Source organism: Microtus pennsylvanicus, chromosome 18, assembly GCF_037038515.1.
Source record: "Microtus pennsylvanicus isolate mMicPen1 chromosome 18, mMicPen1.hap1, whole genome shotgun sequence".
In the NCBI taxonomy this organism is placed as follows: domain Eukaryota; kingdom Metazoa; phylum Chordata; class Mammalia; order Rodentia; family Cricetidae; genus Microtus; species Microtus pennsylvanicus.
In genome coordinates, this window is record NC_134596.1 from 26,566,778 (window position 1) to 26,585,023 (window position 18,246).

General features: G+C 44.5%; 1 protein-coding gene across 3 annotated transcripts in view; it reads right to left on the bottom strand.

Annotated features, from left to right (window-relative positions):
* Window positions 1–13,089: 13,089 nt before the first annotated feature.
* The window catches only part of Ntrk3 (neurotrophic receptor tyrosine kinase 3), a 355,416-nt gene continuing 350,259 nt past the window's right edge, over window positions 13,090–18,246 (bottom strand). For 2 of the 3 annotated variants that reach the window (XM_075952946.1, XM_075952948.1), the window contains one exon: window positions 13,090–15,500. In XM_075952946.1, coding sequence (XP_075809061.1) covers window positions 15,315–15,500 — 186 coding nt within the window. In that variant the 3' untranslated portion in view covers window positions 13,090–15,314. The remainder of the gene's footprint in view (window positions 15,501–18,246) is intronic. The other variant, XM_075952951.1, reaches the window with a different exon arrangement.

The following is an 18,246-nucleotide window of genomic DNA, read 5'->3' on the forward strand; positions in this document are numbered from 1 at the left end:
ACTTACACACATCTAAATAACGTTAGCATAGACAATGGAATTAATCTGGGAGAAAGGAAAACAATGGAAGGAATGACTTCTCAAGGAAGGTGAACTATGACTTTATCCTAGCACTTAACACCACAGTCTCCTATATTAACAGCTTGGGAATCCAGTCATGGGAAGCAAGAGCGATCAGCACTTCCCAAGAGTCCGTGGAATAAGAGAGTGAGCATTATGAAAGAATAGTTCTGCTAAAAATAAAAGCTGAAGACTGGTCAGTGGGGATTTACATGAACAACCTAAGACCTGGGTGAGCACATCTTAACTTTGCTTCATCATGGTCTTCAGCAATTAACGATAACTCGCCAACACTCTACCCATTGCTGAACATCCCCCCAAGTCAAGCCATGCTGCTCACCCCACTTTCCAAACTCGGCGAGTACATTTGCTTGGCCCCAAAACTGTTGTGTACATACGTCACATGTGTCCCCTATGCCACATCCATTGTTCAGCAGTTTGCACAAAGACAAATAACCCTTCAGATCGCCACTATAGTCTTACAAACAGTGGGAAATACACACAAACACGTGGGGTTGGACAAGATATAATCACTTTACAGATATTTAGTACAGAAAGCCTAGGGATGAGGGATGAAAATCAGTTGCATCAGCACCCCAACTTCATCTGCAAAATTTCTCACTGGGAACACAATGTCCTCCTGCTAGTGGGCTGAAGTGGGAGGAGCCAGCTGATTTTCCAGATTCTGAAAGTTGGCTGCACAACGTCAGCCTAAAGGTAAAGGGACATGTAATGTCCAGTAGGAAAGAAATCGGTGTCTATCATTTACACGGCAATAAATCCTTCATTTCCCTTGAAATAAGATATGTAAAGTAGCACTTAGTTTAATACAAGTTTTGTTCTGCTTTAGACCTAGCTGTAAAAAGCCATTCATGCAAAAAATTACCTCCAGTTTTAGCTGGATGATTATAAAGGACACTTCTCCTGAAAACAGGGTCCCTTTCACGGAAGGAAGGGAAAAACATTCCACCCAGGACAGCCAGGGCTGGCAGAGAGTGGAAAATACAAGACTTTGGTGTTTACAGGGCACTTGCCTTAAGAACCCAGAAGTAGCACTGAGCAGGCCTCTGAAGAGGCGGAACTAGATGTGCCCTTGACATTTTTAAGAATTTTTTTTCCAGAAAAAGCACAAGAACTTTGCTGGGGTTTAGTTCTGGCCTGTTCCTCCTGAGGCGTCAAAGGTGCCTGTTCGTTAGCGCATCTCAGACCACCTTTCTGCCTGCCAGAGAGTCAGGGATGCCATGAATGATGAGTTTGGAGCTCTTTTGTTGTTTTATAGAAAATGTTCTTTTATGAAGCCTTCCTATAGCTGGTCTTTTCTGCTCAATGATCATTCCTTGATTAATATAGAAAAAAAGTTTTCTTGTTTAAACAGATTCTAATAATTGCCCACTCTGTCTTCATGAAAGGCATCCTGTGGTCCCCTTTATGTGACAAGTGTGGGCATGAATGAGCCTGTTTAAGAAGGCAAGGAATGAGGAGGGATGTGTTCCTCCCCAGACCAACCCAAGGTTAAAATCATCAGAGTTCACTTGAACTTGTTCCTCTGAGGCTTGACTCTTGCCTGCTTCTACTATTCCTCTGTCCTTAAAAGGAATCTGCATGGTCTCTCATCATTAAATGCTATGCCAGTAACAACAAAAGGAAAAGAAGTGTGTATAAGAGACAGAGAGGAGAAAGGGGGGCTAGAAAGAATGATAGCATGGCCAGGCCTTAGATAATTCTGAGGCAGCTAAAACGGATTTTGTATAACACCTTTGAAGGAGGAGGGAGGAGGAGGAGGAGGAGGAAGCAGCTGAGATTCAGTTACCATCATGGAGAGGCCCCAAGGAAGATGCCAAGTAAACAGCAGAAAACCACACTGCTTCTGTGGCAACACCTAAGCATGTTTTGTGCTATAGGAAAACTGGACAATCACAACGCATCGTGACAACATGTGCTTCTGTTACTCTCAACGCCACCAGTGTTCCCTTTGGACAGGCTTGGGGAAAGCCACGAGGAGCTACTTCGAACCTTACCACAATTGTCTAAGACTAAAACAGCTGTGGAACAGCCCTCAAGGACACAAACTGGATGCCAAGATTCAAAGCAGCATCTTTCCACAAGTTCCTAAAATGCCTGATGACAGTATTGCTAGACCCTTCTTTGTCCTCAGAGGCCATAACTTCAGCTCCATCATTGTGAATTACTGCTTCTGGATGCACAGCAATCAACCACAGCCTTGTATATTGTAAGCACTATGCTCACATTTTGAAAAAGAGGTTGTCAATGAGTGGCATTCCCTGTAGGAGTTTGCAAGCCTGGGGTGCCTAATAAGGAAGGGATGCATGCCCCAAAGCATTCCCATCACCGGCATCTCAGTCTTTCCCATCTCTGTGCTGAGAAACCTGGCTGTGACAGTCGATACTTTGTTAGCAGGTCAGGAACACGACAGAAACAGCTATCTCAGGTTTAGGGACAAATAAAAGCTATCCCTGGATGTTAATGTTAGAACATGGCCCATGAATTATGCTGTCTGAGGAGGGTTTGGAGAGCTTGTGAGATAGCCCCAAGGAAACACGGCAAAGGTCTTGTAAGCTCTGTGTTTCTCCACAAGGATTGTTCTTGGATTGCCCCTTCCACGCGTAGGAAATAGGAGGAGATTTGCTCCAGACTGATTGCACATCACTCCTCATTTTTGTTATTCAGAGACGTTTCCAAGCACCATTTGTGGCTGAATACAGTCTAAACCCATGTGAACTTTATTTATGGCTGACATAACCCTCGGAATATAAACTGTCTGATGCTCTGAATAAATTTGGCTATTGCATGAGACTTTAGTCCTTCTCATTTCTCTGTTCCTCTCTCCCAGGTTCACACCTCCAACTAAAGAAGTAATGCCTGGATTGCAAAAACATAAATAAATAAATATATAAGCACCAAAACTTACGACTAAAACTTTCCAAGTTCAATGGGTAGGGTGTGATGGAAAAAAAAAAAATCTGTCCCTTCCTGTCTGGAAATCCAATCACCAGAGTAGAGCTCAGATGAAGGAAATGGTTGCTGTCCCTGGTGCTGAAAACAGATAGCCTGGTCAGAGCAGAATTTACACTTCTGGTGTGGGCAAAGTCAAAAACTATCTGTGAAACTAAACTGTCCTTTCACAGACACTGATATTAGGTGAAAGGTCTCAAATGTTATTCCAAAAATCTTTTCTTTAATATCATTTGAAGCAAAAAATAGCTCTGAAACAACTTCAATACCCGTGAAAAAAGAATTAACGCCTTGCCAAAAATCTACATGGGGTGGCTTACTCTAAATTGTTTCATTGTTTTAGTCCTGTTGGCCAAATTCCAGGCATGAATAAGGAATTCCATGCCTTCAGAAAGAGGAGCACAGACAGGCAGAGCACTGAGGGGCATTACTTGCTTTGCCTTAATATCGTAACAAATATGGGGTTGGCTTGATTTGCTGTGACCAAAGGTTTCAGAAAGGAATATTTAGAGGCTATTTCACATTGTTCAGACACATGGGCCTTTATTTCCTCTCTAACCCTAATTGTACTGTCTTGTTTCAAGAAACTGAACAGAGCTTTTACTGTGCTTAAGAGAACATCTAAATGTGTAAACAACAGCTTCCTACCTGTTTCCCACCTCTGTAATCACACAAACACACACACGCGCACACACACACACACACACCTCAAAATGCAAAACTCATCTTGAAAAGAGAATGTATTTTTTAACTGAATAAATAGTACAGGAATGTCTGTTGGCAGAACAACACTGACTTTTTTTTGTCTTTCATATTTAGTCAGAATTTTCTTGCCCAAACTCGCTTTCTTTTCTTTTTAATTTGACAAATCTCTTGTGCCAAACCACCAGGGTCCAAACGCATAATCAAGAAGACTCCTGTTGCTGTGGTGCTGGTATAGAAAAATAACATGGGCCATTTGGGGTTACCTCCAACCCCAACGGGCTCAAGAGAGCCTTTGCTTTTAGGCATGAACTATAATCAATCTTCGCTAGCCTTGGAAAAGAAATATCCCAATGGCCCCCCAAAAGACTAAACTTTCAGGAGAAAAGAATGAAAACAATCATTAAAGTAAGTTCCTGTTCCTGTTAGTATATAGCTCAAACTTTCCATGTTCATCAATTCACTTCTCACACGATACCTCTGAGATCTTTAATTTATCAGTTGTGTCTAGAGGAAGTCAACACTGTGAAACTACTTGTTCCAAGCAGGCCCAAGCAAAGCTCAGAAGAGCCCGTGTCCTCAAGATTATCTGAGAGAATTAAGAAATACCACGACAAATCACTTGGCCTCCTTCAATTTCACACCACAATTTACAAGCATATCCCAATTTGGATTCTCATTTCAAAGAAAGTTGGAATGCTTTCTTCCGGACAGACAATGGTGGGTAAAAAAAAAAAATCACTCAGATTACTCAGACAGAAGTCTAGAGGAGAGGTGCTGCTTTCCTGCATCCAGAAAAGCAAACACCGAGCCCAAGGTCAAAAGAAAAGAGAAGCTGTGATCATCCGAGCTTTCGTGAAACACTTATGAGTTTCTCAGGATGCTTGGTACTTGGCTTCATTCTGCTTTTTTTCTCATGAGTGGTCAGCATCCTTTCACAACACACAGACAACATTTTGTCAGACATATCACACCTGATGGCTACTTGGAAATTGAAGGGAAATAACATTTGAAAGATTTCACTTTCCAAGTAGTCTTTGTGGCAAGGGACTTAAAATAGTGCTTGGCATCACAGACACCTGGGGCAGCTTTTTTAGAGACTGTAAATGACTTCACTGCTGTAACCTTGGCAATCTGGCCCCGTGATTTGTTGTCTAGGGTTTCATTTTCAGCCAGACACGTCCCTCAGCAGGAGTCCCTCTGGAACATCTCTGTTGTGCTCTGGGACATTGAAAATGAGGCCTGGAATTTGGTCTTCACCGGGATCGCTTTCTCCATCTTCTGACTATCCCCACCTTTCCCTTGTGGGGACCACGGTCCCTAGCAAGGTTCAGAATCATTATCACTTTCAATCTCCCTGCAAGATCAGTTTTAGTATCCAGTTTAAATCATGCAACCTTACTTTCTTAGGCATTATCCTGAATCCACATCACCTCTTCAAATCAGCAAGGAGTTGGTAAGGAGTTAAAGCAGAGGAGATGCTATTTTGGCTTCAAGATGTCCAGGGTTCCATGCCAGAAAATGAAATCTACAACTCACCCCTGCTAAGTGGGTAAAAAAAAAATCCCTTTCTTCTGGTAGAATTACGAGGTATTTTCCATTACTGTGTATGCACTGGCGATTCAAAGTCGGAAAAAGGTTAATGACTAACTCTCTAGAAACCAACCTCAGGAGGGAACAAGGAAGGTGCACCTCAAACACAGTCAAATGTTTCAACACCATGAGCAGCACCTGCTGTCCAAAAAGTGGGCTTTCCCAGCCATGGGGCCTTGGGGGACACCACTGAGGACTGACTATTGCTCATGGCAATCCTCGGTGAATGGCAGGGCTGTGAGCAGAACTTTTACAGAGGAAGAGGCTGATCAGAAAGAAAGAAGGAGTCTTATGACCTCTATCTTTCAGTTCCATTGCTCCCCCCCACCCCTTTCCATCTGTCTTGACATTTCTTCATAGAGAGAACTCAAAAGAGACCAACTCTTTCCTAAGGAAATGCAGATAAAACAATTAAAACCCTGGGAATCACATCAAAGATATTAGTAGAAACCAAGAAAAAGCATGCTTAAACTGCCTAGAGTTATGAGAGGAAAATGGTTGTTTTTAATGTGTGTGAGTGTTTTGCCTGCGTGTATGCCTGATGCCCGAGGAAGCCAGAAGAGGGCGTCAGATCCCCTGGAACCGGATTTACAGATGGTGGTGAGCTCCCATGCGGGTGCTGGGACTCGACTCCAGCTCATCTGGAACTGTAGCCAGTGCTCTTAGAATCTCTCCAGCTCATGAAAAAAAAATTAAATAAATAAGTGGTTGTGTCGGACACGGTGGCTCTATTGTGACCAGTGAATGAGGCTGTGTGTGGCTGTATGAACAGTTGCCGGTACAGTCATAGCTTCTGCTGACGTCAAATGGCTTTGGAATAGAAGGACTGGCCTCTCAGACTCTCAGCTGACCTCTCGATCACCATCCCTCGGTTTGTCAATCCAGTTTGTTTTTTAAGGTACAACCCTGTTTAGAGCCATCACAACAAAGGTCACTTCCACCAAATCAGAGAGTCGCCCTTTTAAATGTTCCAAGGATGGATAAACGTTGGCTGACACACAGAGCGCTGGTCCATGGATAGGCATGGCCTCCCACTCACAGTAGACTAGAGAAAAAAAAAAGGAAAACTGTATGTTGCCATTTACCAGGATGTTTAGCAGCCAGGAAACAAGAGAGAAATGCGAAGGAAAACATGTTTGTAGGAAGGCTTGCCTTTCTTAACCAACCCAGAAGGATGAGATGACTGCAAAAAGACAGACTGGGGCCTTGTAATAGGCCTGTTGTACTGGAGTCGCCCGTGCAAAGGCAACTGATGAGGCGCTAATGAGCACTAATCATTTGGTCCACGGAGCTGGAAAGAGGCTGATGGATGGATGGCTGGGAGAGCAGTTTGCTTCCTTCTGCAGAAACCCAGACTAAATCGCAACATGTTCAGGCTAAGAAGATGAGACACCTAGAATTTCCTCAGATGCCTAGAGCTCCTAAAGTCTGGAAAGAGGTCAGTGAGGTAGGGAACTGGGAACAGATAAGATTTGGAATTCAGAGAAAGGTGGGAATGAGAAACTGAGCATATGGCGCAAACGCCTCTGGCCCTTTGGAGTGGGATGTCTGCAAACAACGTGCTCCCGGGGAATACCTTCTATGACATACTCCACCAGGAACTAATCTGAGCAACAGCTTAGAAGAGAGGAGCTTTCCCCATCACTGCTGATTGAGAGAGAGCACAACCTGCAGCTTGGTTGCCTACTGCTCGTCAAGAGCTGATATTCACTCAGCCGCCAAGCCAAGCGCCCTACCATCCAGCTTCTAACTCAGCTCTCTTCCTTGTCCCAAAGACTTCATGCCACCTGGTTCAATTAGAACACATGAGTTTTATATCCAGTGATTGAGCCAGTAATTGCTTAACCTTTATACATAATATTTATGATGAATCTGATACCCCTTTCCCCAGAAAATTAATTACAGAAAATCAGAATCAAGGCTCAGTCTGGTTGGGTTTTTTTTTTTAATCTCGAAAAAATGATAGGGAGGAGGCCTACCTTTATATATGAAAAATTTGAGAACTTGGGTGTTTTCTTTTGCCATCAAAGGAGCCTCAAGTTTGTAAAAAATAAAAAATAAAAAAACCTCATCATATGGAAAATCATAGGCTTTGTGCTGCTAATAAAAACAATGATGAGCTACAGGAAGGAAAAGCACCCGTGTGCTGCATTCATTTGTGCACACATGCTGAGATCAATGAAAGCAACACAAATGGGGTCTCTATGCAATAGAATTATGCAGGCATTTGCATGCATGCACTTGCTCATATGTGGAAGTGAATAAACGTCATAAATAACATAAAGATGAATATGATTTGTTCTCTATCGGTTTGAGAAGGCAGGAAAAACCCACAACTCTGATCATTGCTTTTAAATAAAGTCATCAAGATTCCCTCTGTGTAGCGGTTGCATCACTCAGTCCAGAAATCTATTTTCTTAGTCAATAAACACAATGTCCTTGACTAAAAACTTTCAATTCTCCTAAAGAAATATCTAAGAACATACAAAGAGACTCCCACTACTAAAGAAGCAAAGAAGGAAAAATAATTTGAAGGAGAGTCAGATTCAACAACTATACAGAGAAATTTGTTCTTCAGATTTGGGCAGGGTAAATTCGCAAATCCTGATCTGTGTTTTCAGAAATGCCTGGGATTATGTTGAGTAGCTTTGCAGAATCTGGAGGTAGCTGGGGCCAAGCTGAAGGTCCCTTTTCAGAATTTTTGATGCATGAGATGTATGTATGTGCTTTTGGTGTGAGCCACCTTTACGAAAGGTTTCATTTGACTATGGGATCTCAGTAGGGCATCATACCCATGACCTCGAAAGCACTGTCCCAGCCGAGTGAGTAGAAGCCTGCGCTGCCTTTATTAAAAGGTCCAGAGGAAGACCTGTATAGAGGACAAGTCCTTCCAGCCATCAGATCCCACCCACCTCATCTGCAGTCATGACCTTGTTTGCGTCTTCTGTTTTCTTAAAAGCTGAAAGACTGGAGGCCTACTTAGGGACCAACTCTGGGCCCTTGACTCCTCCGCAGACCATTTTACTGTGAGATTGGCCATAAAACTGTTCATCATCGGTGGAATGGCTTTCATGCCTTGATTTGCAGTCTCCTCTGGGGAAAAGTCAATACAGTGACAAGCACTGTCACTCTGACCAAGCAGCAAACAGGACTCAGAAAGGTCAAAACTCCCTCTCTGAGGGTCAGACCCCAGCATCAGTGCCTTTGCTCCCATAAGCTAAAAGTTCATGGACTGTGAGATCAGTAGGCGGAGACAGGAAAGGGGATGGCTGTGGGTGGGCCACTGAGGGTTTCAGATGGGATTTACAGGGACATGCCACATGCATCTCAATGAGCTGTGCGGTCAAATCCACTGCACAGAGGTTAATCTAGATGTCAACATTGTCTGACAGCACTGAAATTACTCCAGGGCAGGGCTCCTTCAGAAGTCTTAATAAAACAGTCAATTCCATCCTGCCTGCAGGAAATGAAAGTTTTCTGCTTTGTGTGTCGAATCATTCAGCGCCAATTTTCTCACTGTTTGAAGTCCAAACTGTTTGTGGTCCTGGGATTCACCTCTTATTAAGACTTTCACAGAGTTTCAGATGCCAGATCCTCCATCCCACGGAAACCAGAGAATGTGAACCAAGAAAAAAAAAGGGGGGAAATGAAAATGCAGAAAGAAGAAAATCTTGACTGAAATGTACTCTTCTCCTAGGGGTTGCAGAAATCAAGCTACCTGGATCAGGCTTTTTCTTCCTGTCCAGAAGTGGCTTCAAGGGCACCAGGTAAGCGTCAGGCAGCTTTGAAATAGAGACAGAACATGGGCTAATCTCCAAGGGGAGAAACTGAGTAGGTCCTACTACTCCGGATAGTATAAAAACTTCGTTTCTTTTTAAAGGAACACTCCCATGAATGCTTCTTAAATGAAATGATAGATACCAGATTTGGATTTGAGCGTGTGATTTCTCACTCCTTCGAGGGGATCCAAAGGAATGCTAGACTACACAGTGCGGAGCTGGGTGCCCACACTACCTTTCCTCTTGCAGGAAAGAGGTCTGAATCCCCGACTGCCTAAAATGAGAAGAAACTGAATCCTCTCATAGATACTCAACGAAAGCCATACCTAAATGCCTGGGAGCTCCTCAGAAGTAGGAGTTCCGTAGGCTCCTTGTCTTCTGTGTTATCACAATCCACCTTCTATAAGAAACATCTACTTTGAGGACTTTAAATTTCTCTTGAGAACTCTGTGCTTGGAGATCCAATAAATACCTGGATGATTTAGGGGAAAAATCATTAATAGAATTTATGTTCTTACTAAAGAGGGAACTTTGCTTGCTGGTTTAAGACATAATTCTTATGGCAAATGTCAAATTGGTCCTGGTTTAAAAGTTGGAACCTAGCTGCCCACAGGAAGAGCAATCTGAATTCTCTGCCTATGGAGAGGAATCAGGTACTCACATATTGAAAGTGTCATAAGGAAACTCATGGTTTTATGCAATTCAATGTTGCTAATAAGAAGGAAAAGAAAAAGGGAATTCCAAGTTCTCTCAGGTGGAGCCCATATCTCCGCAGATCTCACAGAAAGGGGCCTCAGTTGCCACATCAGAAACTTGTTGCATGGACTGCGCACGTGCATGCGCGTGTGCACACACAGTGTTTGGAGAGAATGCACCAGACAAACAGAAGTCCTGTTCAGAAACTAAGATGCAAGTCCCTGTGCACTGAGGCAAACAGTCACTACCTCCACCACCATTCCCCATGCCTATCAGAGAGCATGACAGATTGCCATCCTCTCAGGTCCTCTTTTGTCTGACCCTCCTGGGAGAGGCTTCATCTGACTTGCTGGCATCTCCAATACTAAATCCCAAACAACACATAAGTGGAAAGGGTTTAGGCATGTTGAACTATCAGAAAACCAGGAGGGATATTATTTGAGATGCTCAGATGTTATTGTTAACATAATTTAGTGTGGGGAGCAGCAGATGAGCAAACTTGGGGATGACCAACTTCCCTTTGGGACCTTTCTGAATCTCTCTGCGGGTCCCTTCCAGAAGAAACACACAGTGCCAAAGAGAATCCCAACCTGCAACTGGTTTGCTGATTCCAGGGAGACTTCTCTGACTCTATCGCCATCAAATGGGTCGTTAGGGTGCATGACATGCACGTGACTAAAGCTGAAAAGGAATGCTTTCCTGGTGATATTCGAACAATGCCCAAACAGGTTCTGAAGTCCACCCTGATGTTTTAATAATGGTGCCCAAACTTGAAATTCCCCTTCCAGCCCTGGTAAGTACTAGTTGAAACATTACTTGGTACCAAATAATGGGGATCGTAAAGAAATAAAATCATACTGAGTGACCACAGTTCACAAGGTCTTAGCTCAAGGAGACTTTTTTTTTTTTGAGGTAAACACCTTATACACTTTAGCAGGTTGGTGCCCAACCGTAACAGACACTAGACACGGTGGAAATGTTTGAGGGTGGCTCCTGGGACTGCTGGAATCTGATTTTGCTGACTGATCATCCACAAATATTTCCATGCACCCCTCTAAGCAGAGAATTTCAAAGATTGCAAAAACTCTCAGGTAAGTGTAAAGATTTTACTGCTGCTTTTGAAAACAAGTATCCCACCAGCCTTACTCTTGGATATAAAAGAATGGGAAGAAAGTATGTACAAGAAAAAAACAATCTCTTGGTTTCTGACCCAGAGTCCAGATACTACTTGCTTTTCATGGGAGGTGGATGGGACTGTCTCCATATTTCCGACATGAAATATGGGCGTGTGAAGTCAGGAAGAAGGCTGGAAGAGAAGCACAGCTTCTCCTGAAGAAGACAAACTTCAACTTCCTGACTGGTGTGCCTAGATCCTGCACTAGTGTCCTTCAAACACACCAGGCACAAAATATTCTCTACTTTCCTTTATGGTCAGTTTTGTCAAGAGCAACTTTTCTGCCTTTCCCTCTCACCTTTCATTTCATCTCTTATTCCTAGCAAACAACCTTAGAGAATAAGGAGTAGATGGAACTCAAAAGAGCCTTTCAAACTGAAGTAGATTCTAAGGGTCCATCTGTTCTAACTCTGTATATCACGGGGAGGGGGAGGGGAGGAGACTGATCATTAAAGAAATGTTGACTTAGCCACAATCACATTGGGTTAGCCAAGCACGAAGGCAGGGTTCTCAGTGGTCTTTCCACTGACTGAGTGTTCATCCAGCAGGGTTCACTCATCCTCACGTCTGCTGTAAAGCTCTTCCATTGGTACTGATTTATATAGTGTTTAGCACCAGAAGTACTTGCACTAGTGTGTTCCACAAGGTAAGCATCACCAGAAGTGAACAAAAACTGTTCACCTCAAGCCCGGGAAAATGGAGGATCTTCGCCTCCGGTGAAAAGTTGTCTCTGGGAATAACGTGTGCATGATCTGCTGAGTGGAGGAAGGGCTCAAGTCCTTTGTCTATTGGCTAGTGAAGGCTGAGTGCCCCTTGGCAACTGCTCCTAGTTCAGAGATGAAATCAGAAAGGAGCATCAGGCTCTTGGCTAGAGCACATAACTAAAAGGAACCTTGGCCATGACTCCCAGCTCTACAATGGATAGCCACATCATTCTTTGTCCGTTAAGGGGAGGTCCAGGTGACAGTGACGGGCACAGAGATAAGCATGGGTTCTCCGGACCATTCATGAGCATTCACAGTGCGGTTGACTTCAAACTAAGTACTAAATCAATTTGGCATGGGGTAGACGCATTTAAGTAGGAAGCAGGATGGAGCAGGTGGCAGCAGCTACATGGGCTTATGGGATGTCAATTCTAGACTCATCAGACCACATTAGACTCTTTAAAAAATAAATAAATAATAAATAAATAAATAAACCACCAATAACAATTTTCTGGTCTAGGGGAAGGCTGGGGTGGGGAATGAGAGAGAATATCCCTTCCACCCCAAGCTAAAGTAGTCTCAGACAGTTTAGACTCATGCATGTTTTGACAAGGGAGGAAGAGGAGGATCAGACTGACTTGCTGGAACCAACCTCAGCCCAAGTACAGTGCGTCCTCAGAGACAACCGCCTTCTGCTCGCACTAGGCCAAAGGAGGATTTTCTAGGCATTCCCGAGCGATGCTAAGAGGAAAAAATGGCACAGTGATTCCGTGCTGTTAGGAGCTAAAGATTGAGGGCTAGAATAGGATGGGGGCCTAACCAGCCCCCCCTTACTCTGCACATAATGAAAACATGGCACAGTGAAGTGAGTCGTTTGCGTTCTGTGCCGGCACAGAGGAGTAAGACGCTCTGCACACCCCAGAGCCGTCACTATCCAAAGCCTGCTCTGCGTGTCCCTACCCTTGGAAGCAGCCGCAAGCCCTTTCTCCACTTTCCAAGGTTCACATGGAAAAATCTCCTGGACACAGGGAGGTTGCCAGGATAGGAAGAAGGTTGACCCCGTTCTGCACCCCTCCTAACTCCATTGCCCCCTCTCTCACTTACTGATACACAGGCGGCTGATAGTGGAGGCTGTAGAGAGGAGGTACCCCGGCTGCCAGTGTAGAAGCTCATGGAAGTAGCACAAGGACCCTTGAGCAAGTTCAGCCTTGTCATTTCTCCCAGCTCTCCCACACAGGCTCTAAACACCAGACCTCCACTTCTTCCAGCAACCCCCGCTCACCACGGAGCATCCCCTCTAACTAGGAATCCCTTTCTCCTCAGCTCCCACCCCCAGTCATCCCTTGCCTGGAAATGTCTCCCCCTTGGCTACAGGATAAAAACTGGGATGGAAACTGCCACCCAGCGCTCATATCCCAGCAGAGACCAAAGCCTCAGGTGGACTGAATCAAGGCGTAATAAGAGAAGTCATTGCCACAGGACAGCAAAGGGTTCTTTTTTTAAGGGATCAATCCGAAGAGCCTCTCCCTGACAACTTCAGGGGCTGGGCACCCAGTGGAGTAAGAAGTTCCACATTGAATTCCTAGTTGACCCAGCTCTCTCCCCAGTCCAGCTGAGCAGGCTTGCTCATCCCTGAATCCCAACCATGGCTACAATCTGAGCACAGCTCTTTTCTAGTTGAATAAAAACATTTGTTGGTATTTAAAAAAGAAAAGTAAAATCACAAACACGTAATCCAGTCCTAAACCCGCCACGGAGTTGCCCATACTTCAGCTGCCTTTGACTGGTCGGAATATCTAGGCTGCAGAGTTTTTCAGCTGGCAAGGAATGGTATGTCGGCGGTTCCTGGGAGCTTCTGGTAAGAAAATGTCTGTTAGGTAGTTCTGTGCTTGGGATGAGGTGGAGAGACGGGTACCCTAGGAGGGGCACATCCACTCCTCCCCAGCAAGATGGCTCGGTGCAGCTCCTGGGGGCGTTTCATTCTGTGTGAGAGCTGTCCAGAGATCGCCTGCCTCTTTTGCCATCCTCAGCAACACAGTTGGGAAGGCAGCGATTCTCCCTGGAGCTGGGGGCTTAGGGGACGGGCCCCAGACCAGATGTTTCATTCTCACTCCCTGGTCAGCACTTGGTCCTCATTAGGATGGCAAAATTGCGGCACTGGCCACTCATTCATTGGACAGCTTCCAGAGAAGCTTCAGTCACCGCCCTGCCCCCCCCCTGCCCCCCACACGCACCCAGCCCACAGAGCGATTTCTCAGTCCCTGCCTTTTTTCGCAACAGCTCAAAGGCAGATGCATTAATCCTTCCAAGGGCTTAAAACGTGAGGAAAATGCCAAGGGCCCAACGCAGGTGCCAAGTAGATTCTCTGCTGGCTTTTGCCAATGCCAGTGTCTGGCTCCTCGAAACACACATGCCTCAGGCTCTCGGCTGGATTCCTTCCCTGGCAATGGGGTTTACCCAGGACTCGAGAGAACCTTGGGATGTGGGGAAAGCGAGATAAGAAAATAAGACCCACGGGGACGCCTAATTATGATCTACAAGCAAATAAGCAAATCCCAGAGCCCCGAAGCCTCTGTGTCCACATTAAGAGATGACTCCAGAGAACGTGGACTCTAAACCTCCCAACTCCCCAAGGGCCTGAAAAGGCAAGGACAGGCCAAAGAGTCTTCCCAGTGATGGAAAGATGAGTGGTAGTGCCTTGATAGGATTCTCAGCTGTTTTTACTTCCTTGGTTCGAGTCTCTAATACGCCAATTTAAATCCAGTTCTTCAGGCTCAGAGGATCGAAGCTCTTCAAACCCAGTAAGGAACTTGAGCGTGATTTACATCCACAAGGCTGGGGTTTGCTCTTCCCGGAGTCCCCCCGCACTGACTTGCTCGGCGTTTAACCGGGCCATGGATGGCTTTGCTCTCATGGGATCTGGTGTTGGCTTTTGTTCAGTAGTTACTCGTAGGTGTCATCGCTGATTCCCAAAAGCATCAGGACTATATATTTGTAGAATGGAAAAAATTAGAAAACTGCCCCCAAAGAAGAAAAGGGGAGGAGAGTGGAGGCGAAGGTCAAGGCAGGCCGGAGATGTTTCCAAAGGGCCTGGACTTCCAGAATTGTTTTCTTGCCAAGCACCGCCAATGGGTCGCGCATGCGCATGTGCATGGATGATTGTGCGTCACCATGCCTTCCTCCCATCCTCCCTCTCTGCCGGTCAAGACGAAGAGCTCTGGAAAGTCAGAGCTGAAGAAGCATGGCCACAGCTTAAGTCAAGGGAATTTCATTTGTGTTAATAATAATATTTAAAATGTTTCTCAGTTGTTAATGTCTTATGGTTTTCTGTATCAGCAGCGTCTCTATGTATTAGAGAAGGTAATTCTCTGTAGATATAGATAGATAGATAGTTATGTATATATATATAAATATATATGTCAAACTGCCTTACAGGGTTTCTTTCTTTTGTTTTGTTTTGTTTTGTTTTGTTTTGTTTTAAATTCAGTGTTGTATGTGTAGCAGGCACTTGAATTTATATGAAGATGTTCATTTCAGTCAAAGATGGAAGAAAGGAGTTGAGATGAAGAGAAAGTGGATATGAGGCAGGGAGAGAGGAGGCAACAGAGTATAAATGCTTGGCCACCAGTCCTACTAGCCGAGGATGTCCAGGTAGATGGGGGTGGCCTTCCCCAAAGCCTGGAGGATTTTGAAGATATCCTTAATATTCAGCCGCTGTTGAGGCTCCCTCTGCCAGCACCCCAGCATGACGTCATATACCTCTTTTGGGCAGACTCGGGGCCTCTCCAAGACGCGGCCTTGGGTGATGCACTCAATGACCTGAGAAAGCAAGAATAGAGAGGTTATATCCAGAAATTCATGCAAAGCTCACCCTTGGTCCTGGGACTTCTACCTAGCAACAGACACCAACTTAACTTATCATGGCCATATGCACAGGTTGATGTCTGGGTAGGAGGCAGGACTGCTTTTCTTCTAAGCCTGTGCAGGTGTTTTATAAAGTATTTCATTGATATTCATTTTAAAAATTATTTTTGAGATTCTACAAGAATTGTAGCATTTATTCCTTCCCTTTCCTCCCTCCAAAACTCCCATATACCTCTCCCCAATCTCATTCAAATTCATTGTCTCTCCTTTTATTGTTATTATATACATATAATACAAATGTATACATATATACATATTTATTCTTAAATAAAACCTTCTCAGTCCAAATACCATCACTTGAATGCATGTTTTCAGGGCTGACCATTTGGCAACCAGTCGGTGCTCTTCTCTGCTCCCGGCTTCCCTCAGCTGCCCACAGCTCTTTGTGAGCTCCCAGAGTCACCACTCCTTGGGTGGGCCAGCCAGTTCAAGTCAGTTAACCTCCAGGGACCTCATCACCCTTGTCTGGAAGACTGGGCTCTGGATTTCCAGCAGGAGCAAATGCAACAAGAAAAACTGCGCTGTACCAAAGGGATGGCTTCAGATGTAGGAGGCCCAGGTATGTTCTTTACAGTTTAATTCCAATTACTCAAAGGCATTTTCTTTTAAATGCTGAGAATTGAACGCAGGGCCTCAGGAACAGGCAATTTTTGTACTAATTATCAACACTCTCAGTCCAGGTATATTTTAGAAGAATCATTTACTTTCCCATTGGTTTGTATCCATTCTACACAGTACTGCGTTACATAAGGACATTTTAACACAAGTATCTTGCACTCCGAGTGTATTCCCACTCTAAGACCCCATTTCCCCATCTTTTCCTTAATTTTAACACTAGACTGTACTTTTCTAATTAGAAAACACAGTATTAACCTTCATTCTGGCGTTTTGGTTTTATTTGGTTGCGTTTATTCTCTTCCGTCCCTCCCCTTGGTACCACTTTTTATACTTCTTCCACCTCCATAGCATCCTTTCTGCTCTCACATCTCATGTGTCCTATTGTCCCTCCTGCAGGTGTCCCCCAGGGCCTCTTCTTCTCTTGCCATCGCCTACCTTCTGGTTTCATAACCTAATCCCATGCTCACTCTTACGTGTACACATGCCTACCAACGTAGGAAGCCCGGCTAGAAATCTCAGCATGGGCGTGTCTCAAGTAGTTAGAAGCGGTGCTATCACGTGACCCAGCCGCTCTGCTCCCGGGTATATATACCTAAAGAACTTACATCCTACCACAGACCTTCGCATACTTATATTTATGGCTGCATTATTCACAATAGCAAGAAAATAAACTCTGTTTTAAAAAAACGTCGTGTTTAAAGAAAAGTCGCGAAAAGTATATATGGTTTCTATTATGATCTGCCATCTGCCTGCTATTAGCATATTACACACTGCATTTTGCTAATCCATTATTAGCCAAATGCCATTGTTTACCCACATTGCCTTAGTTTTTAACCTCTTTTCCTTTTGCTATTCCAGGATTCCATCCAGAACACTGCATTGTATCAACTCATGGCATCCCCTTTGGCTCTTCTGGGAGGTCGGACATTTCTTTACTAAAACTAAAATATCTGCATTTTTCAAAAAGGGAACAAAACACTTTCTGAACTCTGGTATCTGAGCAAATGCTTGCCTTCTCTTCCCCATTAGCATGTATTTTATTGGGTAAGAACCTCCCTCTCTCCCATTCTTCCTCTGTTCTTCTCTTCTGCTCATCCTCCTTGTCTCGCTCCCCCATCTATCTCTGCATCCTGCAGAACAGGGCCTTCCCCTGGGTTCCTGGGTATCTCACATCACTGACCAGGAATGACCTTCACTGTGCCAGCTCCTACTATTCACACTCACCATGGAGTCTGGGATGGCACTTTGGGATCGTTTCTTTGCCAACCTGGTAAGTCTCCAGGTGCTGTGTTTACCATGCTATCAGACCTCTCCCAGATTTCACCTCTATTCTCTCCACCTTCATGAAGAAGGACCTACGTCAAGCTGCAATAGCTGCTGCTTAGGCTTAGACCGAAGGGACCCACTGGCATCTTCTCTAAAACAGAACCAGCCAGGTTATAAACTTCCGCAATGTAGTCCATCACCAGTGACTGCCTTTACCCAGCTGCTGCTGTAGACAGAGCAAGGGGAGGAGCTGAGGGAAGAAAGCCTGCCTTCAAGGGTAGGGCCCCACTACATCATCTTCAAAGAGGTTATAAACACCCCATTAGCCACTCTACCCATCTTAGGGATCCATGACAAGGTTCTGCTAACACCAACATCACACACATCCAGGGATTCTTCTTTCTTTGGTTACCACATACCATGGAGGTTGAGCCCAGATGCATGCATGTGTGTATTTGCATGCATGTAAGTTCACATTCATGTATCTCTAGGTGCAAATGCATGTGTGTACCATCCCCCAGGAAAAGACTACCAATTTAAATAAAATTCACAGCAAATAGCTTCTATATACACTCTTTCCTTATTCTTTAAATGTTTGTTATACTTTGGAAATTGAGGTCAGGTCCCATTGAATACCTGTATAGTGAGATATCACAGAGATAAAGAAATGCCTTGTTTTGTTTTCAGGCAAGGTCTCACGAGATCTAGGCCGTCCTCAAATTACATGAAGCAAAGGATGACCTTGGACTCCTGATCT